The 19041-nt window shown below is 40.3% G+C and overlaps 2 protein-coding genes and 1 pseudogene across 4 annotated transcripts in view; 1 reads left to right on the top strand and 2 right to left on the bottom strand.

Annotated features, from left to right (window-relative positions):
* On the bottom strand, nucleotides 1–18302 carry Aspa (aspartoacylase). Of its 3 annotated transcripts, none has more exons than XM_040749116.1 (7): nucleotides 18212–18302; nucleotides 15356–15613; nucleotides 11020–11215; nucleotides 8785–8878; nucleotides 6188–6295; nucleotides 3708–3817; nucleotides 1–413 (listed from the first exon to the last, which is right to left on the bottom strand). In XM_040749116.1, the coding sequence occupies exons 2-7, from the start codon at nucleotides 15586–15588 to the stop codon at nucleotides 216–218; spliced, it is 939 nt and encodes a 312-aa protein (XP_040605050.1). In that variant the 5' UTR covers nucleotides 15589–15613; nucleotides 18212–18302; the 3' UTR covers nucleotides 1–215. The 3 variants fall into 3 exon arrangements, with proteins under 3 accessions (XP_040605050.1, XP_005067480.1, XP_021081328.1); XM_005067423.4 differs by lacking the exon at nucleotides 18212–18302 and adding an exon at nucleotides 17639–17753; XM_021225669.2 differs by lacking the exon at nucleotides 18212–18302 and having other exon boundaries at nucleotides 15356–15716.
* On the bottom strand, nucleotides 9074–10799 carry LOC110340425 (annotated as a pseudogene).
* Spata22 (spermatogenesis associated 22) overlaps nucleotides 17413–19041 on the top strand; it is a 16363-nt gene continuing 14734 nt past the window's right edge. The window contains exon 1 of the mRNA XM_013111571.3: nucleotides 17413–17543. The gene's annotated coding sequence lies outside the window, so the exon portion shown is untranslated. The remainder of the gene's footprint in view (nucleotides 17544–19041) is intronic.

Here is a 19041-nt window from a genome sequence, read left to right on the forward strand (position 1 = left end):
TGAATGAGCTATATGTAGTGTATTCAAAATACATTTGAAAGACATTCATTAATTTATTCTTTCCTTTCAGAAACTGGCCTGAATGCTTACTGCTTGAGGCACAGGGCCAAGTGCTGAGGCAAAGAACTAGAATAAGGCACAGCCCTGCTCATGGGGGTTTTACGTGGTCCTAGAGGTTCACAAGACTCCCTAGAACTGTGAGCTTGCAGTGATTTTTAGTGCAAAGTGGAGCGGATACTTTTTGCGTTAAGTGTTAGTTTCGTTGTCTTTGCGAAGGCTTCTTTCTTTTCATAATATGCAGCTTCGTTCACAAACACCGGGTACACGGTACAGTCTCCACCCAGTGTAATAATCTTTCCATCAAGAGACACAAACACAGGATCTCCAGGGTTCAACGGTTTCCAGTCTTGATCCTCTCAGGAGACATCAAAATACATAAATTACATTTGGCTTTTTCTCCTGTTTCTAATTTTCTTCTGTTACACTGTAGATAACTAACATTGTCTATTAAAAAGACATTCTCCATTAGAGAGACGAGAGAGAGATGCACTGAGACGTATGTGAGGCTCTAACACTAACGCTTCAGACCCCTGGGCCCTAAAACAGCTCCAGCTTTGCTGGGCTTGCCAAGTGCTCTCTAGGCCAGGGCCTGGGCCTCTGCATTCCTACTCTTTCCCAGCAGCAGCAGCATCACCACCAGTCTGTTAGAAAAGTGGAATTTCACCCCCTGCTGAGACTCACTGAGTAACAATCTGCATGTGAATAAATTCAGGTTGAGCAGAGCTGCCCACAGCAGTTTTTCTCAGCCCTAGCTGCACTTCAGAATCTCTTGGGAGGGCAACATACTCTTGCACCAGTGGGAGGAGCTGGCCTCATCTCAGAAACAAAACTGGAATCTTCCTTCCCAGGGAGAACAGGCTTAATAGGTATTTAAACATGTTTACTGAGATAACAGCCTGCCAATCTCTCTTGTAGAAAACTCTCTTTGTCTTTGTCTCTGTCTCTCTGTCTCTCTGTCTCTCTTTGCGTGTGTGTGTGTGTGTGTGTGTGTGTGTGTGTGTGTGTGTGTTTACTACTGAGAACTAACTTCAGAGTTAGTTCTGGGCAATACTCCAAGTCTTATTTCTTGTACTTTGAGACAGGATCTAACTAGTTTGCTCAGACTTGTTTTGAACTCACTTTGTGGCCAAAACAGTCCTTTAACTGGTGTTCCTCCTGCCTTAGCCTCCCCAAGTAGCTGGCATTACAGCCTTGTGCCACCAGATCTGGTTCAAGCCATTCCTTATGGTCTAGCAATTCCAAAGATCTTTCCTGACTTTTGGGACCCAACACTAATCAGGTTGGTTGCTGTCCGCATCCAGCCTCCCCAGGACTTTTATCATTGAAGAGTATCACTGAAGAGAGTACACTTGAACAGTCCTGTGTTTGAGGCTATGGTGGCATTGTCAGCTAGCCTGTGCTTCCTGAGCTTGCTCTCTGCCTCTCTACTACACTCTGTCTTTTAAAACCATTGCTCATGACTCCTGGTTTCCATGTGGCTTCCATGAAGCTACAGGCAGGGTGTGCTCTCTTGGTCTGAATTTGTGGGCAGGGTGCTTTATGAGGCTATTAGATGGCTATTAGAGTCATTGAGTAGGGTCTGAATTGGATCGGTGGTTTTCAACCACCGATGCTCAAGCCAATACTGTCAGAATATTGGAGATTCTTGGCACTGTTTACATTTTTTATTTAAAATATTAATTTAAATCAGAAACAAGCTTGTTTTACATGTCAATCCCAGTTCCCTCTCCTTTCCCTCTTCCCCTGTTCCCCAATAGCCCCCTATCCCATCCCCTTTTTGCTCCCCAGGGAGGGTGAGGCCTTCCATGGGGGATCTTCAAAGTCTGTCATATCCTTTGGAGCAGGGCCTAGGCCCTCCCTTGTGTGTTCAGACTGAGAGAGTATCCCTCTATGTGGAATCCATTCTTTTGCTAGGGATAAATCCTGATCCACTACCAGAGACTCCATAGATTGCCAAGACCCCCTCACTGACACCCACATCTAGGGGGTCTGGATCAGTCCTATGCTGGTTTCCCAGCTATCAGTCTGGGGGTCCATGAGCTCCCTCTTGTTCAGGTCAGCTGTTTCTGTGGGTTTCACCAGCCTGGTCTTGATCCCTTGGCACTGTTTTTAGAAAGCTCTCTTTTTGGAAGGGAAACTTCTGGGGAAGAGGGGAGGTGAGGGTGCTGGGAGGAGTGGAAGGAGAGGAAATTGTGACTGGGATGGATGCACTGTATGAGATAATAATCTATTTTTTAAAACAGAGAAAGCTCTCTAGGTGATGCGTATTCATGGTTGAAAAGCTTTGCATTGTACAGCCTTCCAGGTCTTGTTCACCTCTTTCTCTCTGAGGTCTTACAGGAGTGTAGCTGTTTGGGGTCTCTCGTCTTCCCTGCCTTTTCCTTTGATCTTCCCAGACTTCAGTCTCCTAACTCCCCTGAAAGCTCCTTCATTCCATCATTTTTTATTAAACCAGGCAAGGTATGATACTGAGATTCTGAGGAGAGTCATGGGACCATGTCAGGAATGTCCCGGAAAAACAAGTTCCGGGAGGTGTCAACTATGTGGCTCACTGCAGAGAATATCAGTCGGAGATCTGTCACTCACAGCTACGTCTCTATGGGACAGTTGTGAGTTTTCCTTTCTTCATATGATACTCCTTCATCCTTTCTTCCCATCTCCTCTCTTTTGGAAACAAGGCTTCCTACTGTAGCTGAGGTTGTCCTCAGCTTCTCAAGTGCTGTAATTATCAGCATGTGCCACAATGCCATGCTCAATGTCTATTCTAAGAATATGAGGGCTCAGAAATTAAAAGCTAGATTGAGGTGTGGTGGTACACTAGTGTAATCCCATCTTTGGGAGGCTGAGATAGGAGAATTATTACTTTGAACTAGCCTGGGAAACAATGGGAAACCTTGTCTTAAGAAACAACAAAACAAAATGTAATTAAATCCCAGATAAAATGTATATAATTTTCCTTACCCATTGCTCATGGGTAGGCATTTTGTATTCTAGAAGTCTTTTGTGGATGCCTCTCTCTCCTTCTTATGAGGGTACAGCATCTGGTTATCATCATTTCTAGATAGTATATTGAACTTTAGTGTTTCCAGACTATGGATCACATGAGACCACAGGCCAAATTCATGATGTACCCCTAGAGTCAGAATACATTACATATGGCAAATACTCAGAGAGGGCCGGAGTCCTCCCTGCTATAGTTTGGGATGGGTACTGTCTCCCAGTGGCCCAGGCATTAAAGGCTTGGGCACTAGAGTGGCCCTATCAGGAAGAGATACAGATCTGTAGGAAGTGGTTTCTTGAGAGAAGCCCTTAGGTCACCCAGGATTCTGGAGGGGACTGTGGTCCTGACCTGCAAACACTTCACATCTTTGTCTGTGCAGTTTACTTTATCATGTGCTCCTGCCCCAACCTCAAAGCACTGCAGCCACTCTGGAACCTCCAGAATGGTGAGCAGAATAACACTTTTTTTCTCTTCCTTACTTTTTTGTGTGTCAGTTATTTCATTACAGTGATGAAAAGCTGACTGATATGATACTTTAAATACTAATAAAATTAGCTAATATGCATAAAATGCTGTGTAAATGGAAAAATTATATGCCAAAGTAGAATTACTATTATTTTCAGTATTTCAAAGAAACAAATCTTACCTGAAGACTAGGATGGATAACAGCAGCCACTTCTCCACTTTCATTCCTGGGATAATCAACTTTCTCCATTATTTTATAGACTTCAATAGCACAGGGAGGAAATTCTTTTCCTATGGTAAGAAATGGGATGTGTTAATCACAGCTAGAAAGGAATGTCCCAGAAAAAGGGAAGCTGACACTTTCAGGAAGGAAGAACAATGGTAGAAAGTGAGGAGTGTGGGAAGGCGAACAGTCGACTTGTTATGGAGGCTCATAAATGTCAAGAAGCCAAGCACACTCTGGAATTACTCATGTCAGTACATTCCCCACAAGTGTGTGGGACAGGGATAGAAACAGAAGGTACACATTTCAGTGTTTGCTAGGCTGTGTGTTCTTGAGCAACATGCTGGCCTTCTGCAGGCTCATGTTCATTACTTTCAGATGAAAATTTCAATGAGTTTATGGTAGAGTTCTCCTTTCTGACATTGTGTGACTGCACCTCTTCACAAAGACATCCAGCAAGCCAGCTGGATTCAGCATAATGGGTATTTGCCTTAACCAAGGGCATTGCACATATGACAGCTACTGAGGAGGGAGCTCTTGGGATGCAGGGAGTCTGTTCAACAGTGGAGTACAACTCCCAAAGATGGTGTAAAACTTAACAACCTAGTGCCAAGAAATATTAGCAAGAGTAATTTACAGATACAGGAGGTCCTCTGAGCAAACACTGGAACCTGTGTCTGATGGAGGGCCTAAACTGTGCTCTGGTTGAAGCCTAAAAATATGGCCTTCCTTTTCTAAGAGTGGAATTCAAATGGGGAGATGTGTCATAACTTCTAGCTGGCTTTTGCTGTGTAACACACTAGCCCAGAACTTAGCAACTTAAGGTTTCTCTCCCTATGTTGAGCTTGTGACTCTGGGTTGGTGGGCAGCTCCTCTGCTTTAGACTGGCTTTGACTGATTTCTGATTGTCTTGCTGACACATGCAATGTGAGCTCACAGGTTCTCTGGCTGCTGGATGACCTGGGATAGCTCCGCTCTCATGTCTGACATTTGATAGGCTGCAGCTTGATCTGTGTGACTGTGTCCTGGGTCCTTGAGCTTTCCATCCTGTAACCTTTTCATATCAATATGGACTGAGTCACATAATGGCCATGGGGGGTTCCTAAGAGCAGTGAGAAAGCAAGCTCCAGAGTGCTAGTCTTTTTCAAGCTTCTGGGGCATATATATGCACACACACACACCCCTTTCTGGTAAGTTATAATAAGTTAATTACTATAAGGACAGGGTTTTATTGTGTAGCCCAGGTTGGTCTTGAACCTTGAACTCATTTATCTCCTACTTAGCCTTCCCAGAACTTAGATTACAGACCTGCACCACCATACTTAGCTTACTATTATTTTAAAGTCAATTTGTTTACTGTATGCTTTGGTTTGCAATGTGTGTTTGTGTGTGGATGAGTGTGTACATGCGTGCATGTATATTGCAAGTGAGTGTGTGGTTGTGTGTACCCACGTGTATGCATGTGAAAGTCATAGCAGGGTGTTGAGTGTTGTACTTTGTCACTTTCAACCTTATTGCTTTGAGATAGGTTCTCTTACAGAACTGGAAGCCAGGTATTTGGTCTAGGCTGGTTGGCCAATTAAATCTCAGGATTAACTGGTCTTTGTCCCACAGTGCTGGCGTTATGAGAATGGTCAGCTATACCTTGCTTTTTATGTGGAGCTAAATATCCAAGCAGATCAAGTGGTGGTACTCACTGAGTTATTTTGAGTTTTCAAAATTAATAGCCTGATTTTTAAAAATTAACACTTTTGAACACTTGTCCAATTTTAGTTTATTTAATGCTTCACAGTCATTGAACATTTGAGGCATTTTCATTGTTTTATTGTAGGAGAAAAAGCTGCAATAGCCAGCCCTTATATAACACACTGGATGTGCATGCAATCGTGCTTCTTTGAGACTTGGAGTTGCTGGGTCATGTGATTTGTGCATTTTAAGGAGGAAGTGCTGAGGAAGCAGAGATGATTTTTGTAAGAGTAAGAGTGCTTTCTGGGCAAGCATGAGGATGAGCTTGGGCACTAACAGGCAAGAAAAGTCCAGGTATGCCCACGTGTGCCTATAACCAAAAGCACTGAAAGAAAGGAATCAGAAAGATTGTCCAGTCTGCGGCTGAAGCCTAGCTTCAGGTTCAATGAAACATCCTATCCTAAGAAATAAGGCAGAGAGTCCTAGAACAGGACACTCAAAGTTCTCACATGGACGACACACACACACACACACACACACACACACACACACACACACACACTCACTCACTCACTCACAAGAGAAATAGAGACAGAGACAGGTACACACACACACAAGTTCATAAATGGGACATATATGACCCAGATTCGTATTACATTTCAATAGTTGGTGGTTAAGTTTTACACAGAGACACCCCCTCATGGTTAAGTCATGTACATAAACATAAGGAAACAACTGCACCCACCACTCACCTTCATTGAAATGATGTATAAAATCAAGAGCATGTCTAATCATTCTTCTCATTTGGTCCAAAATATCAGCTCTCAGAACACCCTGAGGCTGAGGACCAACTTCTATACCTATGTACAGAGAAGACACATCACTTTTATATAAGTAGTATAATACATTGAAAGATTAAGCATTTAAAATACAAATCTAGAATCCCAGTGTTATGACAGTTTATAGTATCATGGAAAACAATAGAGACAATGTCAGAGAAAATACAGAACATGGAAACCCACAGAGCTGTGCTGAAGTAGGAACTCAGGGTTACCTTTTTCCTTTTTATGTTCTTCAGTATTGCCAAAATATTAAAAACTTACTACTTAGTAAAAGATGAAGACAAAGTGAGGCTGACAAGTAATAGGTAACCACAAATAGAAACTGTCATAGACTTCCTAGTTACTTTAGCAGTAAGAAATATGTCTGTGTGGTTAGAAAGCTATCTAAGCTTTGGGTTTAGTTCGCATGGGTTTTGAGCAACATCCTTGCTTTTATTATAACAATATAATTATATCTTTCTGATAAGATGGTACAATTTTCTTCATTTTCTATAAAATTATATTCATTTTTTCTATCTCCAATAAAACTGTGCCTATACTATCATGTCTTTCCAGTGGTTGCTTAAGCATCCATCCTCACTACTACAAAATTCTTTCTCTAAACCACTTCTCTAGTCCCCTTTTCCTGCCAAGTTCCCACAAAATCATCCCTTCAATCACCACCTTCTCCATTCTTTAAACTGTTTGTGATTATGGTAATTCTGTATACCATCATTCCACCAAACTCACAAATTCTTTTACCCTCATTTTATTTTCACCAATTTCTACTACTTTCTAGTCTATTAAAACTTTTTATTTTTATCATCTACATGTAAAATTTTTGTTGAGCTTAATTTTCTTAAATATGAAAATAGACCTTTCTTTCTTTACATGTATGATATCATAGGTCTTGGTAAGGTATTTGTCTATGCATAAACAATTTGTACAAGTCTGCAAAACTATGTTTCTGCATATATCTGTGTATTGTAGGAGAGGTTATTTGCCCACCTCAATTCGTCTTTCTTCATTCTAACAGAATCAGAATTTTGAGTGAGTATTCACAGCTCAAGGTAAAAGTACTTTGTTTTCAGCTCAACAGTAAGCGCTGAGTAGCTTAAGTCACTTGCAGTAATCCCAGCACTCTAGTGACTAAAGACCCAAAACAAGGGATGTTCTAGGGACCTGAGAGCTTCTTTATTTAAGGAACTACTGTTATATGATGTTTAGAACTACTGTGGATATCTTGTGACCACAGTGAAGACACATTCCAGAAGAATAAAAAGAGTCTGGTCCCTCCTGATGTTGTGGAATAGTAGATCTATGTGGAGAGTAAGGGCTATGGTGCAGAGGAATCAGTTGCTGAAGTTTGTTTTTCCAAGTTGAGAATATTTTTTCAAACAAAAAATTAACCTTGACACAAGATCTCTTATCAGTGCAGAATATTCAAGTCCATAGGATATGACTGACACATTCGGAATGGAAAGGAAGAAACAATGGTAATAAGAAGTGTTAAATTTGAAATGAGGTTATGCCTAGAATCTAATAAGACTGTGTCTAGTTACTCATCCGTGTTGGGGGTGAGGAGTGTGAATGGATACGCTTGGGTTTGACTATGAGGCTGACTGTAGCAAACTGCAACCCTCCTTTTGGGATTAAATTTTCCTAGAATGATCCCAGTAAGCTTGAGGCAGCTTGGCATTAGAATGGTCCTTATACTGTTAGTAGCAGTTAAAATAAGTTTTCATGGACAGTCTTTGTGACTATAAAGTGTTGAATCAATAGGGTTTTTTTCTCCCTACCTCATTGTTTTTATTCATTATTTAATAAATAAACTTCAAAGAAAGTTTCAAAAGCAGAAGGAGAACACACTAGCATTCCTGGTTAAGATGTTTTTAAAATTCAGCTCTATTTGCAAGTTACCAACATATTAGCAGACATTTGTTTTACCTAGGAAAAAAGTACCAACCATAAATATCATAGACCAAGTCTGATCTGTCAGACTTCAGAAGTCTTGTTTTTTTTAAATTAAATGTCAAATGGAACCACACTATCTATCCTGTGTTGTTATTATTATTGCAGTACTGGAGGTTGAATTAGAGCCCTCATGCATGCTATGCAAGAGTTTCCCTACTAGCTACACTCACAACACAGCCTTACCCTGTATCATTTAGGCTCTGGTTTGCTTTTAGTTTGTCAGACTATCTGCCTGTCTGTCTATCGATCTATTTTGAAGTATTAGAATACTAAACAAGGACTATATCACTGAGCTATATTCTCAGGCCAAAGCTTTGGCTTATTTAAACTATGTAATGATATTATATATTTAGCCTGTATTATGTACATGTATTTGAATATAGTTCTCTACTTATAACAAATTATTTTAACCATGCATCAAGCCCCTCACTATTTGTATAGTCAGGGCTATTGTTTTTTTTTTAATTTTCATTTGCTTCTATTACTTGTAAAGTATCTCTCAAATTACTCTTGTTTAAAACATCTGAGATCTAACAGTAGGAAGTGTGACTTACCAACAGGATACTTGGCAATGGAACGGGTGGTTGAGTATTTGAGGGAAGGATGCTCAATAAGATAAACATAGCAGGGTAATGGAGCCAAGGAAGTCTAAACAGAATTGAGAACATCTTTCTTAGTGCACAAAGTATGTTTTGTTCTCTTGGCTGCTATAGAGTCACTAGTCCTTCCAATATGCTTTATATCATAATTGAAATTAACCAGACAGCCTTGTGAAACATTCTCTAAAACTCATGTTACAGCTTTGAAAACATACAAATGAATTACATATAAAATAAAACTATATTAGCTTTCTGGGAAAAACGTGCATAAAACAAAATTCCAGGATGTAAGCCAAAAATAGGAAATAAATATTCCTTCTGAACACATTTTTCTTGCATCTTTGTTTACGTTTACTGTTTAACAGAGTATTGGCCTTAAATTCTGCTTATTACTTATGGTTCAGATCTCTACAGATAGTACATGATTTCCCCCCCACAACTTCTGATTATTTCAATGAGAATTTGAGCCAGTCTCAAGTTGAGGCAGAGTGTCACTCTGTAGGCCTGGCTAGCCTGGAACTTACTATGTATAATGAGCTTATTTCAAATTCACAGAGGTCCTCCTGCCTCTGTCTCCTAAATTCCAGGCTTAAAAGTTTGTGTCCCCACATCTGGACTAACCTCTAGGTTCTAAGCCATGTGGTTCTACATATGGTACTATAGTATTCAACTTTCTCTTCAATGAACAAAAAAGATAGCTACAGCGTGGTCTCCCCTCCCCCACCCCCACCAACCCCAGAAATACTAGGTAGTCACTGTCAAAACTCAACAGAAAAGAAACAAATAGCCAACCTTGACAATAGGCTATAAAATAAATGAGGCAATTTATTAACCAGCATCCTTTGTTCCAACGCTTCTTGTTGACAGCTGCCCCCTGTCCAGTGATCCTATTCAGATCTCTGTCCCCGAGGTATTAGCTTGCAGCCACCATCTTAGTCCCTTTCCACCACTTTAGACCCCTCCAGTGTTTGGAGGAACCAGTGGTCCATGCTTTTGGAGCCTCCATTGAAGTGCTTGGGCCTGACACTATTTCTCTGCTGTCCTTCATAGATCTTGGTCATGGAGCTGACCTGATGCCCTTGGGGGGGGGGTACAGGTGCCACGCTGAGGAAGGGCTCATGGGTAAAACCAGCTCTCTTCACAATGGGCAAACTTTGTATTTTTGGCCAGCTTGGCTGTGCCCATTCTTCCTGGACTGTTTAAGGAAGGCTGCCAGAGCTCTGGCAAATTCCCACTGGCTAACATCTTTTACAGTAACTACAGGAATCTTATGACCTCTATGCTGCCAGTCATGGGAAAGGACTATAGGCTACATCTTAAGCTAAACACTTTAACTATTTTGTCTCACTGAAGACTTTTAGCATTTACATGGGGCTAAGTATTACTATGCTCACTTTATAAAACAAGGGAAGCAAGGTTTTTAGAGATGAGTATCTTGTCCAAGGTTAATGAATAGGAAAGTCAGCATTTGAACTCAGATTCTCATGGATACCCAAGTCAAATTCACTCTATTGAGTCATAACAGCTCCCAGGAAGGAAAAATATTTATTATATAAAACAAACATATAATGCAGTATTTGTGATATTATTGTTTTGGCAAATTTTTCTCTAGTTGTAGACACGGGATGGTGGTATTTTTTATTTTGTAGATTTCTGAGCCTCATTTGTAGCTGAGTATAAGTCATCATGCTCAGCATTCACCTGCACCTCCAGTGAGACAAGGGTGCACCAAGTTGCTTGGCTTGAAGTCTGGATGTACCCGTGAAACACACGCCGAAGAGCATAAGCATTTAAGTGCATAGACACCAGGTGGGGCCAACCGCAAGATGCTGTGGTGCCAAGCCTCTTAGTCCTTATACTTCAGTCAACACTGAATGATCTCTTGAGCGTCCTAAAGCTGTGCAACTGAGATGCTTGATATTAATTTTACTTGTTTTTTTTAAAACAAATACCACATGCTTGGTGGCCATCTGGATAAAATTTATAACTTTGTAAATTCAAGTATTCACAGATGTTTTACTATTTGTTCATTGTGTTTATTGTTTTATTTCCTTTGCAGAGTACTTCACCAAGCCTCCCATTTGGCTGTGGAAGACAATCCATTTCTCTTTCTCCCACCTTCCTGACATCTTTCAAGGACTTAAAAAAAAAGGATCCTAAGCTAACACATGCTAATGACATCGAGATTACCTTAATATAGTGAAACATCTGAATTAAAAAGTCATTCCTGGAATCTTCGAGAATAAGAGTGCAGCCCATGTTCGAAGTAGTGTTGTGAAGGTCAAAAACAACATCGTAGGAATTGTCACTATTTTTTGGACCAAATAAGTCATTTATTTCTTGAGCCCTTCTCACTTCATAAGGCAAATCCTCAGACAGCTCCTTGCTGTTTTAGCAGAAAGAAAAAGATTAATGTCATCTATGGCTGTGATAACACGCATACACAACAGGTACAGTACACAGAGGATCAGCTGTAAACCCTACATATTAAAAATCCATGCAGGACATGAAAGCATATCTGAAGTAAATGAAAAAGTACACATTTCCTCCACCCGATCCCATATATCCAGTGCTGCATTGGTGTGCTTCTAAAAATGTTAGGTTTATTTATGTGGTGGGTTTTAGGTAGGGCTTTGCAAATGGAACTTTCTACATGACTTCAACCTTGAAAAAGTATATCCTGTAATTTGACAAGCACTTTCTTGGAGTTATGGTGCACTGCGTATTTATTACGGGGCAAGACCATCACAACCCTCCACCACTGTGGTTTTAGTGCAAAGAGGTGGTCAAACTCAGGTGCTCATGTCTTTATTGGGTATCTTCAATTGGAGACTGGGAATGATTCAGGGACATGGTTTACAAATGACAAACCACAAACACTCCCAAAGCACAAGCTTACACAACTTACATGTGTTTCCTGGAACAAGGGTTGATAAGTAATCACTGTATTCTCAAATGGGTCTCTATCCATCCCCTCTTTACCACTTGCAATTGCCACACTTTTTTTTTTTTAACAGCACTTAAGATTGAAGTTTGAGTCTTGTCCAGCTAGGCAAGACCTCTGTCACCAAACTACGGTCCCAGCAACCCTCCTTGTTTTTTTTTTTTTAATTTTAGATAGTCTTGCTAATTTCTTCAGGCTAGCTTTGAATTTATTCTATTGTGAAGGATGGAGGATTGCCTCCTACCTCAGCCTCCCAAGTAGCTAGACTTACAGGCCCTTGACTGTCTGAACAAAATTTACAGTTTTATGGATGCAAAAATTCACAAAGTTTTGTTTATTACTTTGTTCATTGTTTTTATGATTTCACTTGTTTCCTCTGCTTTTCTCCTGCCTGCCACTACTGTCTTCATCCAGGCTCTCAGTTTGGCTATGGAAGAGAACTACAAGGGTGTTCTATACAGGATAATGATTTAAACTTATACTTCTCTATTAAGTTTCTCAAATATACATATTTTTACATACTTCCATCTATTTCTATTGCCTGGCTATTTTTTAAATAGTTTGTGTGAGAATCTGTCCTGCTTAGAAGTCACATCTGCAACCAGGAAGGTGCATCAGTCCTTTTGTGATGAGGCAAGCATCATAAGGAAGAAAAACGTGCATGTGAGGAAGAGTACAGTGGGAAGATAGACAAGCCAAAGGCATGGCGACATTAGGGAGCTAATGCACCTGGGCCACCTCCATTTGGAAACAATGCTTATGAACAAGAAGTTTACATTACTATTCCTGAGTTTCTACTTGCAATAAAGTTTCTAATGCTAACATACACACACACACACCAGCACCACCACCACCACCACCATAGGCATTTGCAGAGTTAACTCATGATTAGCTCATGTTATCTCATGAGGTGACTACAGAACCTATTTATTTCCATTTGGGTAAATGGTACCATTACCCATTCAGATGCTCAGAGTCAAGGTTTTCAGTTTTGAAAGATAGTGGATACTCTGAGTTCTTCATGCCTGGGGCCCAGTTACCATTAGAAGAATCCCATGAGACCAGACTGCAAGAATAGACAGGGGCAGACCTTGGGTAGCACTAGCAGCCACACTGTTAAAATAGTCTTCACAGTAGGTTGCTTAGATCTATTCCAGACAGGAGATTTAAAGAGAACTTCCAGCAGGGGAAAGGCAAAGATTTCTATGCTAGGGCCAGTCTTGTGGCTACCACAAGGAGAATGTATGAGAACAAGCCTGGGTTAAACTGAATGCATGTAGATCCTGTAAGAGGCTGTGTTATCAGCTCACAGAGGAAGGTTGGCTTTATGGAGTACATATATTTACAGCATTAGAGAGAACTCACAGCCTTATCCATGCTGGGACATATCCTCAGTTCATTTTTGAATTATTTATTTTAAGGCAGGATCTTGATAAGTTGCTCAGGCTGCCCTTGTCATGCCCCAGCTTCCTGGGAAGCAGAGATTACAGATCTGTGAATGCAAGGCCTGGCTGCCCTGTGGAGTTCTGTCAAGGGTATGTGGGAGGACTTATCATACCAGAAAAGGGGGCTGGAGAGCAGAGATGGCTCTAAGGTTGCCTCTATAAGGGACTTGTGGGTAATGGTGCTACCACTGAAACGAAGAATGTAGGAAAAGGCAACAATTTAGAAGACAACTCATAGGAGAGGTTATAACGATAATCGAGGCTATATAGGGAAAAACAATATATTTATTTATCAGGGAAAGAGAGAGTCGCACATACCAGGAGTTAGAAGCGTGGCTGGCTTCCAGGAGAAAAGAGGGAGGCCCCTTTTCCTTTTACTACCTTTTATCTCTATCTTGACCCCGCCCTGTTGGGCGGGTAGCTTTGTGGGGTTCACTCCTACAAGAGGTTTATTGGTTTATTTATCTCACAGTTTTCATGACCACCATGAGTCAGAGCTGTTTAGCTTCTAAAGACAATTCAGACTAAGAAACAGAATGTGAACCCAAGTGCTGAAGTCACCTAGAGGCTACTATTGGCTGTTCCTAGCAAGAAAACTGGCACCAGTCCACTTTACAATTATCTGGAAGGTTCATAAACAAGTTAAAAGATCCATTCTTCAACAAATATTACTTGTAATATATGACCTAGTTAATAGCTATTTTAGGTAAATAAACATTAATTGTCTTGATATAACCTCAATCATGAAGATAAAAGTATTTCTGAAATTGAAATTATGCTAATAAAATTATTTAATGCACTAAGTACCTAACCCTAACCCTGTGCAACTTCCATGGAAAACAAATATTTTGTAAAGGCAAATTTTGTTTTATTTACATTTTTTTTGTTCTGTGCCAAGACCTGGACTCAAGAATTTTCTAACAACCTAGTGTTTATCAACAAATGAGTGCTGGGCCAGTCCTGCTAGAACAGGCCTATAATCCCAACTACTAGGCAGTGTGAGGCAGGAGGGTCAAAACTTCTGACCTTCCTACGTTACAGAGTAAGCTCAGGGCCAACCTGGTTATTTTACTAAGATACAGTCTCAAAGTAAAAAACAGCACCAGTTCAGATAGCTGCATGAACATGGCTTCACATAACCTAGAATATTAAGACAAGAAAACAAGCACACAATTCTGTTAGGTGCTCCTCTGCGTGCTTTACACCTTAGCTAACAGTCTATCAACCACCTGAGGGTAAAAAACCATCGTGGACACAGCTTTGTACCTCTACAGCACCTATCATATGAATAACAATACTTTTAGGTTAATTTTAAAAAACCTGATGCTAAGAAAACAGAGGCATATTCAACAGTAAATATCATGAAACAGACCGATAATTACCAACCTAGAGTATGGTGACCATACACACTACATAGAACTATCTAATTAGCTGTAACCCAGATTCAGAAAGGTCGGAGGAAGTGTCTTCAGCCCTCATTTTCGACAATGATGATAACCCACCACCAAAGATGAACACATCTGCCCCTCAGGCCACAGACTGCCCCAATGGTCTCAGGCAGTGGATGCTAAGCCACTCTCTCCTTCAACACACATCAATCAAACTGTCATCATTGTCTCAGCTAGAACTTTATCATAAACACATCCTATAAGCAAGCACAGTGGAGAATTTCCCACAAAACAGTATGCTTACAAGTATAATGACCAAACACTAATTTATTTTTATTTTTTGAGAATAATTTAGATTCTTATTTTTTTATTTTCACGTCGTCCAAGTTTGCCCAAACACAAATTTAATGCAAAGCATTACCATATTTGCATCTTTCAAGATACATGAATCAAAAATAAAGACCTTTCTTCTTTGCTGTTGTACACTGTACGGCATACAGTGAATAAAAGAATAACCAGAAAAGCCTGGAGCTGTAAAAAGTTTACAGCAGAGAACACGATGCCTAGTTTGGGTAGTTGTATAATTTACAATGCAGCATGATTAAAAGTGAAAGTGATCTTCTCTGGTAAGGGCACTCACTCTATGTATGGGCCTGACCACTGACTAGGAGTATTCACAGGTTTTCTCTCACAGTGACTACTGCTCTTCACACATATATGCTCTCACAGAATACAGAATGTAGTCTTACCTAAGGTTTTCAAGGTTAAAAACACGATTCAGGTCACAGTCAATGTATCTGGCACACTTCTCCACTGCTCTTGGGTTGGTAATGAATGGTTTCACTTCCAGCCCTTTTCTCTGAATTTCAGCGCCATTCTTTAGCCAGTGAGTAACTAGAAACACTCCTGTCAGTTCATTTCCGTGAGTCCCTCCAAAGATAGCAATCTTTTTAATAGGTTCTTCAGCAACACAAGAGGTCATTTTACCCAGTAGTCTGGTCTGATTTCTGCAATTCACAAGAGAGGAGGTCAAAAGACGCCTAACTCCCCAGAATAGTTCAGAGCTAAGTGAGAAGTGCAAAGTACAGCGTTCTCAGTATTTAACAATTGTTTCTGTCACAACTTCTGAGCCTGTTTATTCTATGGACACTCCCTTTTGTAGCCCCTCCCTTTACCATATTTGGAATAAAATATGCAAAGATCAACTAGAGATGCAGCTGTTAACTTCCGACTCCCTCAGATGGTCAGCAGATCTAAGTACAATTGTGTTAGCATCTCCAGCTGTAAAAAATTCTGTTTTCTGTTCAGGATAATTATCTTTAATAATAACACCACATAAAGCCCAGTCCTCCCAAAAACAACAGTGTGGCTTACTCAGTGTTCATGTTTCCACTGACATTGAGAAACATTTCTGAAGTGAGTAAGGGACTTTCATGGTCTGAAGGCATGTGAGTCTCTCTGTAAACAGTCATGCACAGGGGCTCCGAGCGCCTGCTGAACACCATTCCTTCTCTCAGCATGTCTTTCCGCACTCAGAGACACAAAATCCAGTCAGTTATGGGGTTGGCGGCGGGGCACACTGAGTGGAAGTGCAGTAGGCAAAAATCTTGCTGAGTTCTACCCTAGGGAGAGAACCAACTCCTAAAAGTTGTTCTCCAACCTCCACATGTGTGTCTGTGCTGTCTCTCTGTCTCTGTCTCTCCCCCCCCCCTCCCCCGCGCGCACACACACACAAAATGAATGCAATAAAAATTATTTTTTAAAAAGTGACTTTCAGTCGTTTTTGACTTCTTTCTCATTAGCCTTTTGGAAATTCTGTTTTTTTTTTAAATTGTCTAAATATCAAACAAAAAGTGACTGTTAGTAATTTTCTAGCCCATTTGATGCCTGAACATATCTTACAACATAATGTATACAAAATAACATATATTACATATATGTTTTAACTACATCATTTGAGTTCTATGGATGCAATCTCATTTACTAGCATCAAAAACTGTCTTCTAGAATGCATTGTTCTATAGGCGGGTCTTACTAGGGGAACTTATTCAGAATAAGATGATTATATAGCTTTGGAGAAATGACTCAGCCATATCTTGAGTTCATGCTCAATCACCCAGAAAGCCAAGAATGTTAAAGTACAGGAAATATTTATATAGCAACACTAAGTTGTTTGGACACAATAGAGCAATCATTACCATACAGGGTAGGTAGATTAATCTATAATGTTTCCCTACAGACATTTGCTTAATGTATTCATAAATCCACTTTATAAGATATAACAGGTTGGGCTGACATCTTCATTGCAAGGGTAAAGGAAAGAGGCACTAAACAGCCTGATTAAGTTTCCACAGTTACATAAAAGTAAGCTAGGCCTGAGCCATGTTTCTCATTAAGGCCAGTGTTTGTCACAGACAACAGGGTGCCTCTGTTATTTTTGGACTCCTTTGAACTTCTAATTTTGCTCTTTCAGAGTTCACATAAACAGCCAATACAGTGCAGAATTGCAAAACACACAAAATACATGATGAAAATACAAAATGTTCCCCAGTGTTTAATAAGCCAATGCCTCAATTCTTCCTTTAAGAGATTATAATGCAGATATAAAGCAAAGTCAATCTGTTTACACATCAAAATCACTGCAGTAATCTAAGACAAAGTTCTAGTAGCTGTTGGTTTCTCTCTGCCTTGGCATACACTAAACACTTCATGTTGAGGAAAACAGGGAAACGTAAGAGAGGACAGCTCTCTTGCCCTCAGGATTTTAATGAGCTTCGGCGAATCATTCCCACTCTGCCGTGTTGTTTCTTTCCTGCTGACCCGTGGTTTGCTCTGTCCTTTGCCCTAGTCTCTCTCTGGAAATGCCGCTTCAGTAACTTACTTGTGGCAGGCACCAGTGACTCGAACTTTGAGGCTTGTTTTGTGGAATTTTAACAGGTCAGTACACTTTCACATTCCTAAAGTTTCTGTTATGTGTCCAAATAAGTAACTTCCCGGGCAACTAATGATTGGCAGCCAATTCTTATACTTACCTTGTTTATTGTGTACAGTTTGTCTCCTGCAGAAAGCGAAAGCATTTTGCTTAGAACTGGAGCAACACAGGCTTCCACTCTCTTATACCAAGTTAACTTCCAAGGGAATTTTAACTCCTGGTTTACCAAAGCGCTAACTCTGCTTCCCAAAGCACCTAGCAAAAAAAACTACTCATTTCTATTAACTATTTTTTGAGAGAAAAACTGATAGCATACTGAATGAAATCCTTCCTAGTTGTCATCATGTACTGACTAATGTTTTAAATACCTAAAAAAAGTGTTACTTCCAGCACTATAATTTTTTCTTTTTTGGACAGGTCTTGCCAAACTCCTTACGTAGCTCAGACTGGCCTTGAATTTGTAAGCCTCCAGACTCAGGCTCCTGAATGCTGAGATTACCAATTTCTTAAAGAAATTACGTAGTTTAAGACAAAGGGACAGCAAAGTTTGACTTCATAGTATGGCTAACAAATTAGAGCATTGCCAGAAATTTTGTAGGAAATTTGAGACTGTTCTGAAACCGTGTCAGAAGATGTTCTAGTGTGCTTTCTGTTGTTGTGATGGGATACTCACTCTAGCCAAAAGCAATTTAGGAGGAGAAAGTGACTTCCGGGTTACAATCCGTCCTTTTGGGAAGTCAGGACAGGGATTTAAGCAGGACCTTGAAGCAGAACCCATGGAGGAATGCTTGCCTACGCACTCCCTGCTCAGCCAGCTTTCTTACGTTGCCCAGATCCAACCACTTAGGGAGAGCTGGTGCCACTCACAGTGGACTGGGACCTCCCACATCAATTATCGGTCAATATCATCTTTGAAGATATGGCCACAGGCCAACATGATTTGAGCAATCTGACACTCCCTCAAATGCTTTAGCTCTCACTAGAGTTAAAGTTGTGATTTTTTTGTGCTGAGGATCCAATCCAGGGTTTCATTCTAGGCAACCACTCTTTCTACCACTGAGCATTACCTGATCTCTTGTCCCTTTTAAGAATGAGAAATCTATTTTTTTGGTTATGTACTATACATGTATTTATGTATGCATATATGAAGTCAAAATTCACTTCCTTGGTTCTTATTATATCGATGTTTTTAAAAATCTTTTATCTGGAATCACGATGAATACATATTTTTCCTTTTTTCCAGACTTTGTTTTATGAGGCAGGGTTTTTCTGTGTGGGCCTGGTGTCCTGGAACTCACTATGTAGACCAGGCTGGCCTCGAACTCACAAAGATCTGCTTGCCTCTGCCTTCTGAGTCCTGGGATTAAAGATGTGCACCATCACCACTCAGCTTTTTGAGACATTTTGTTGAAGTCTTTTTCTAAATTAAAAATGCTCAAAGTTTATTCCTTACCCTGTCATCCAAGGTCTGCTATAATTTAGCAATCTGCTGTCTACTACCAC

The sequence above is a fragment of the Mesocricetus auratus genome, unplaced genomic scaffold, assembly GCF_017639785.1.
Source record: "Mesocricetus auratus isolate SY011 unplaced genomic scaffold, BCM_Maur_2.0 Super-Scaffold_100007, whole genome shotgun sequence".
Classification (NCBI taxonomy): Eukaryota; Metazoa; Chordata; class Mammalia; order Rodentia; family Cricetidae; genus Mesocricetus; species Mesocricetus auratus.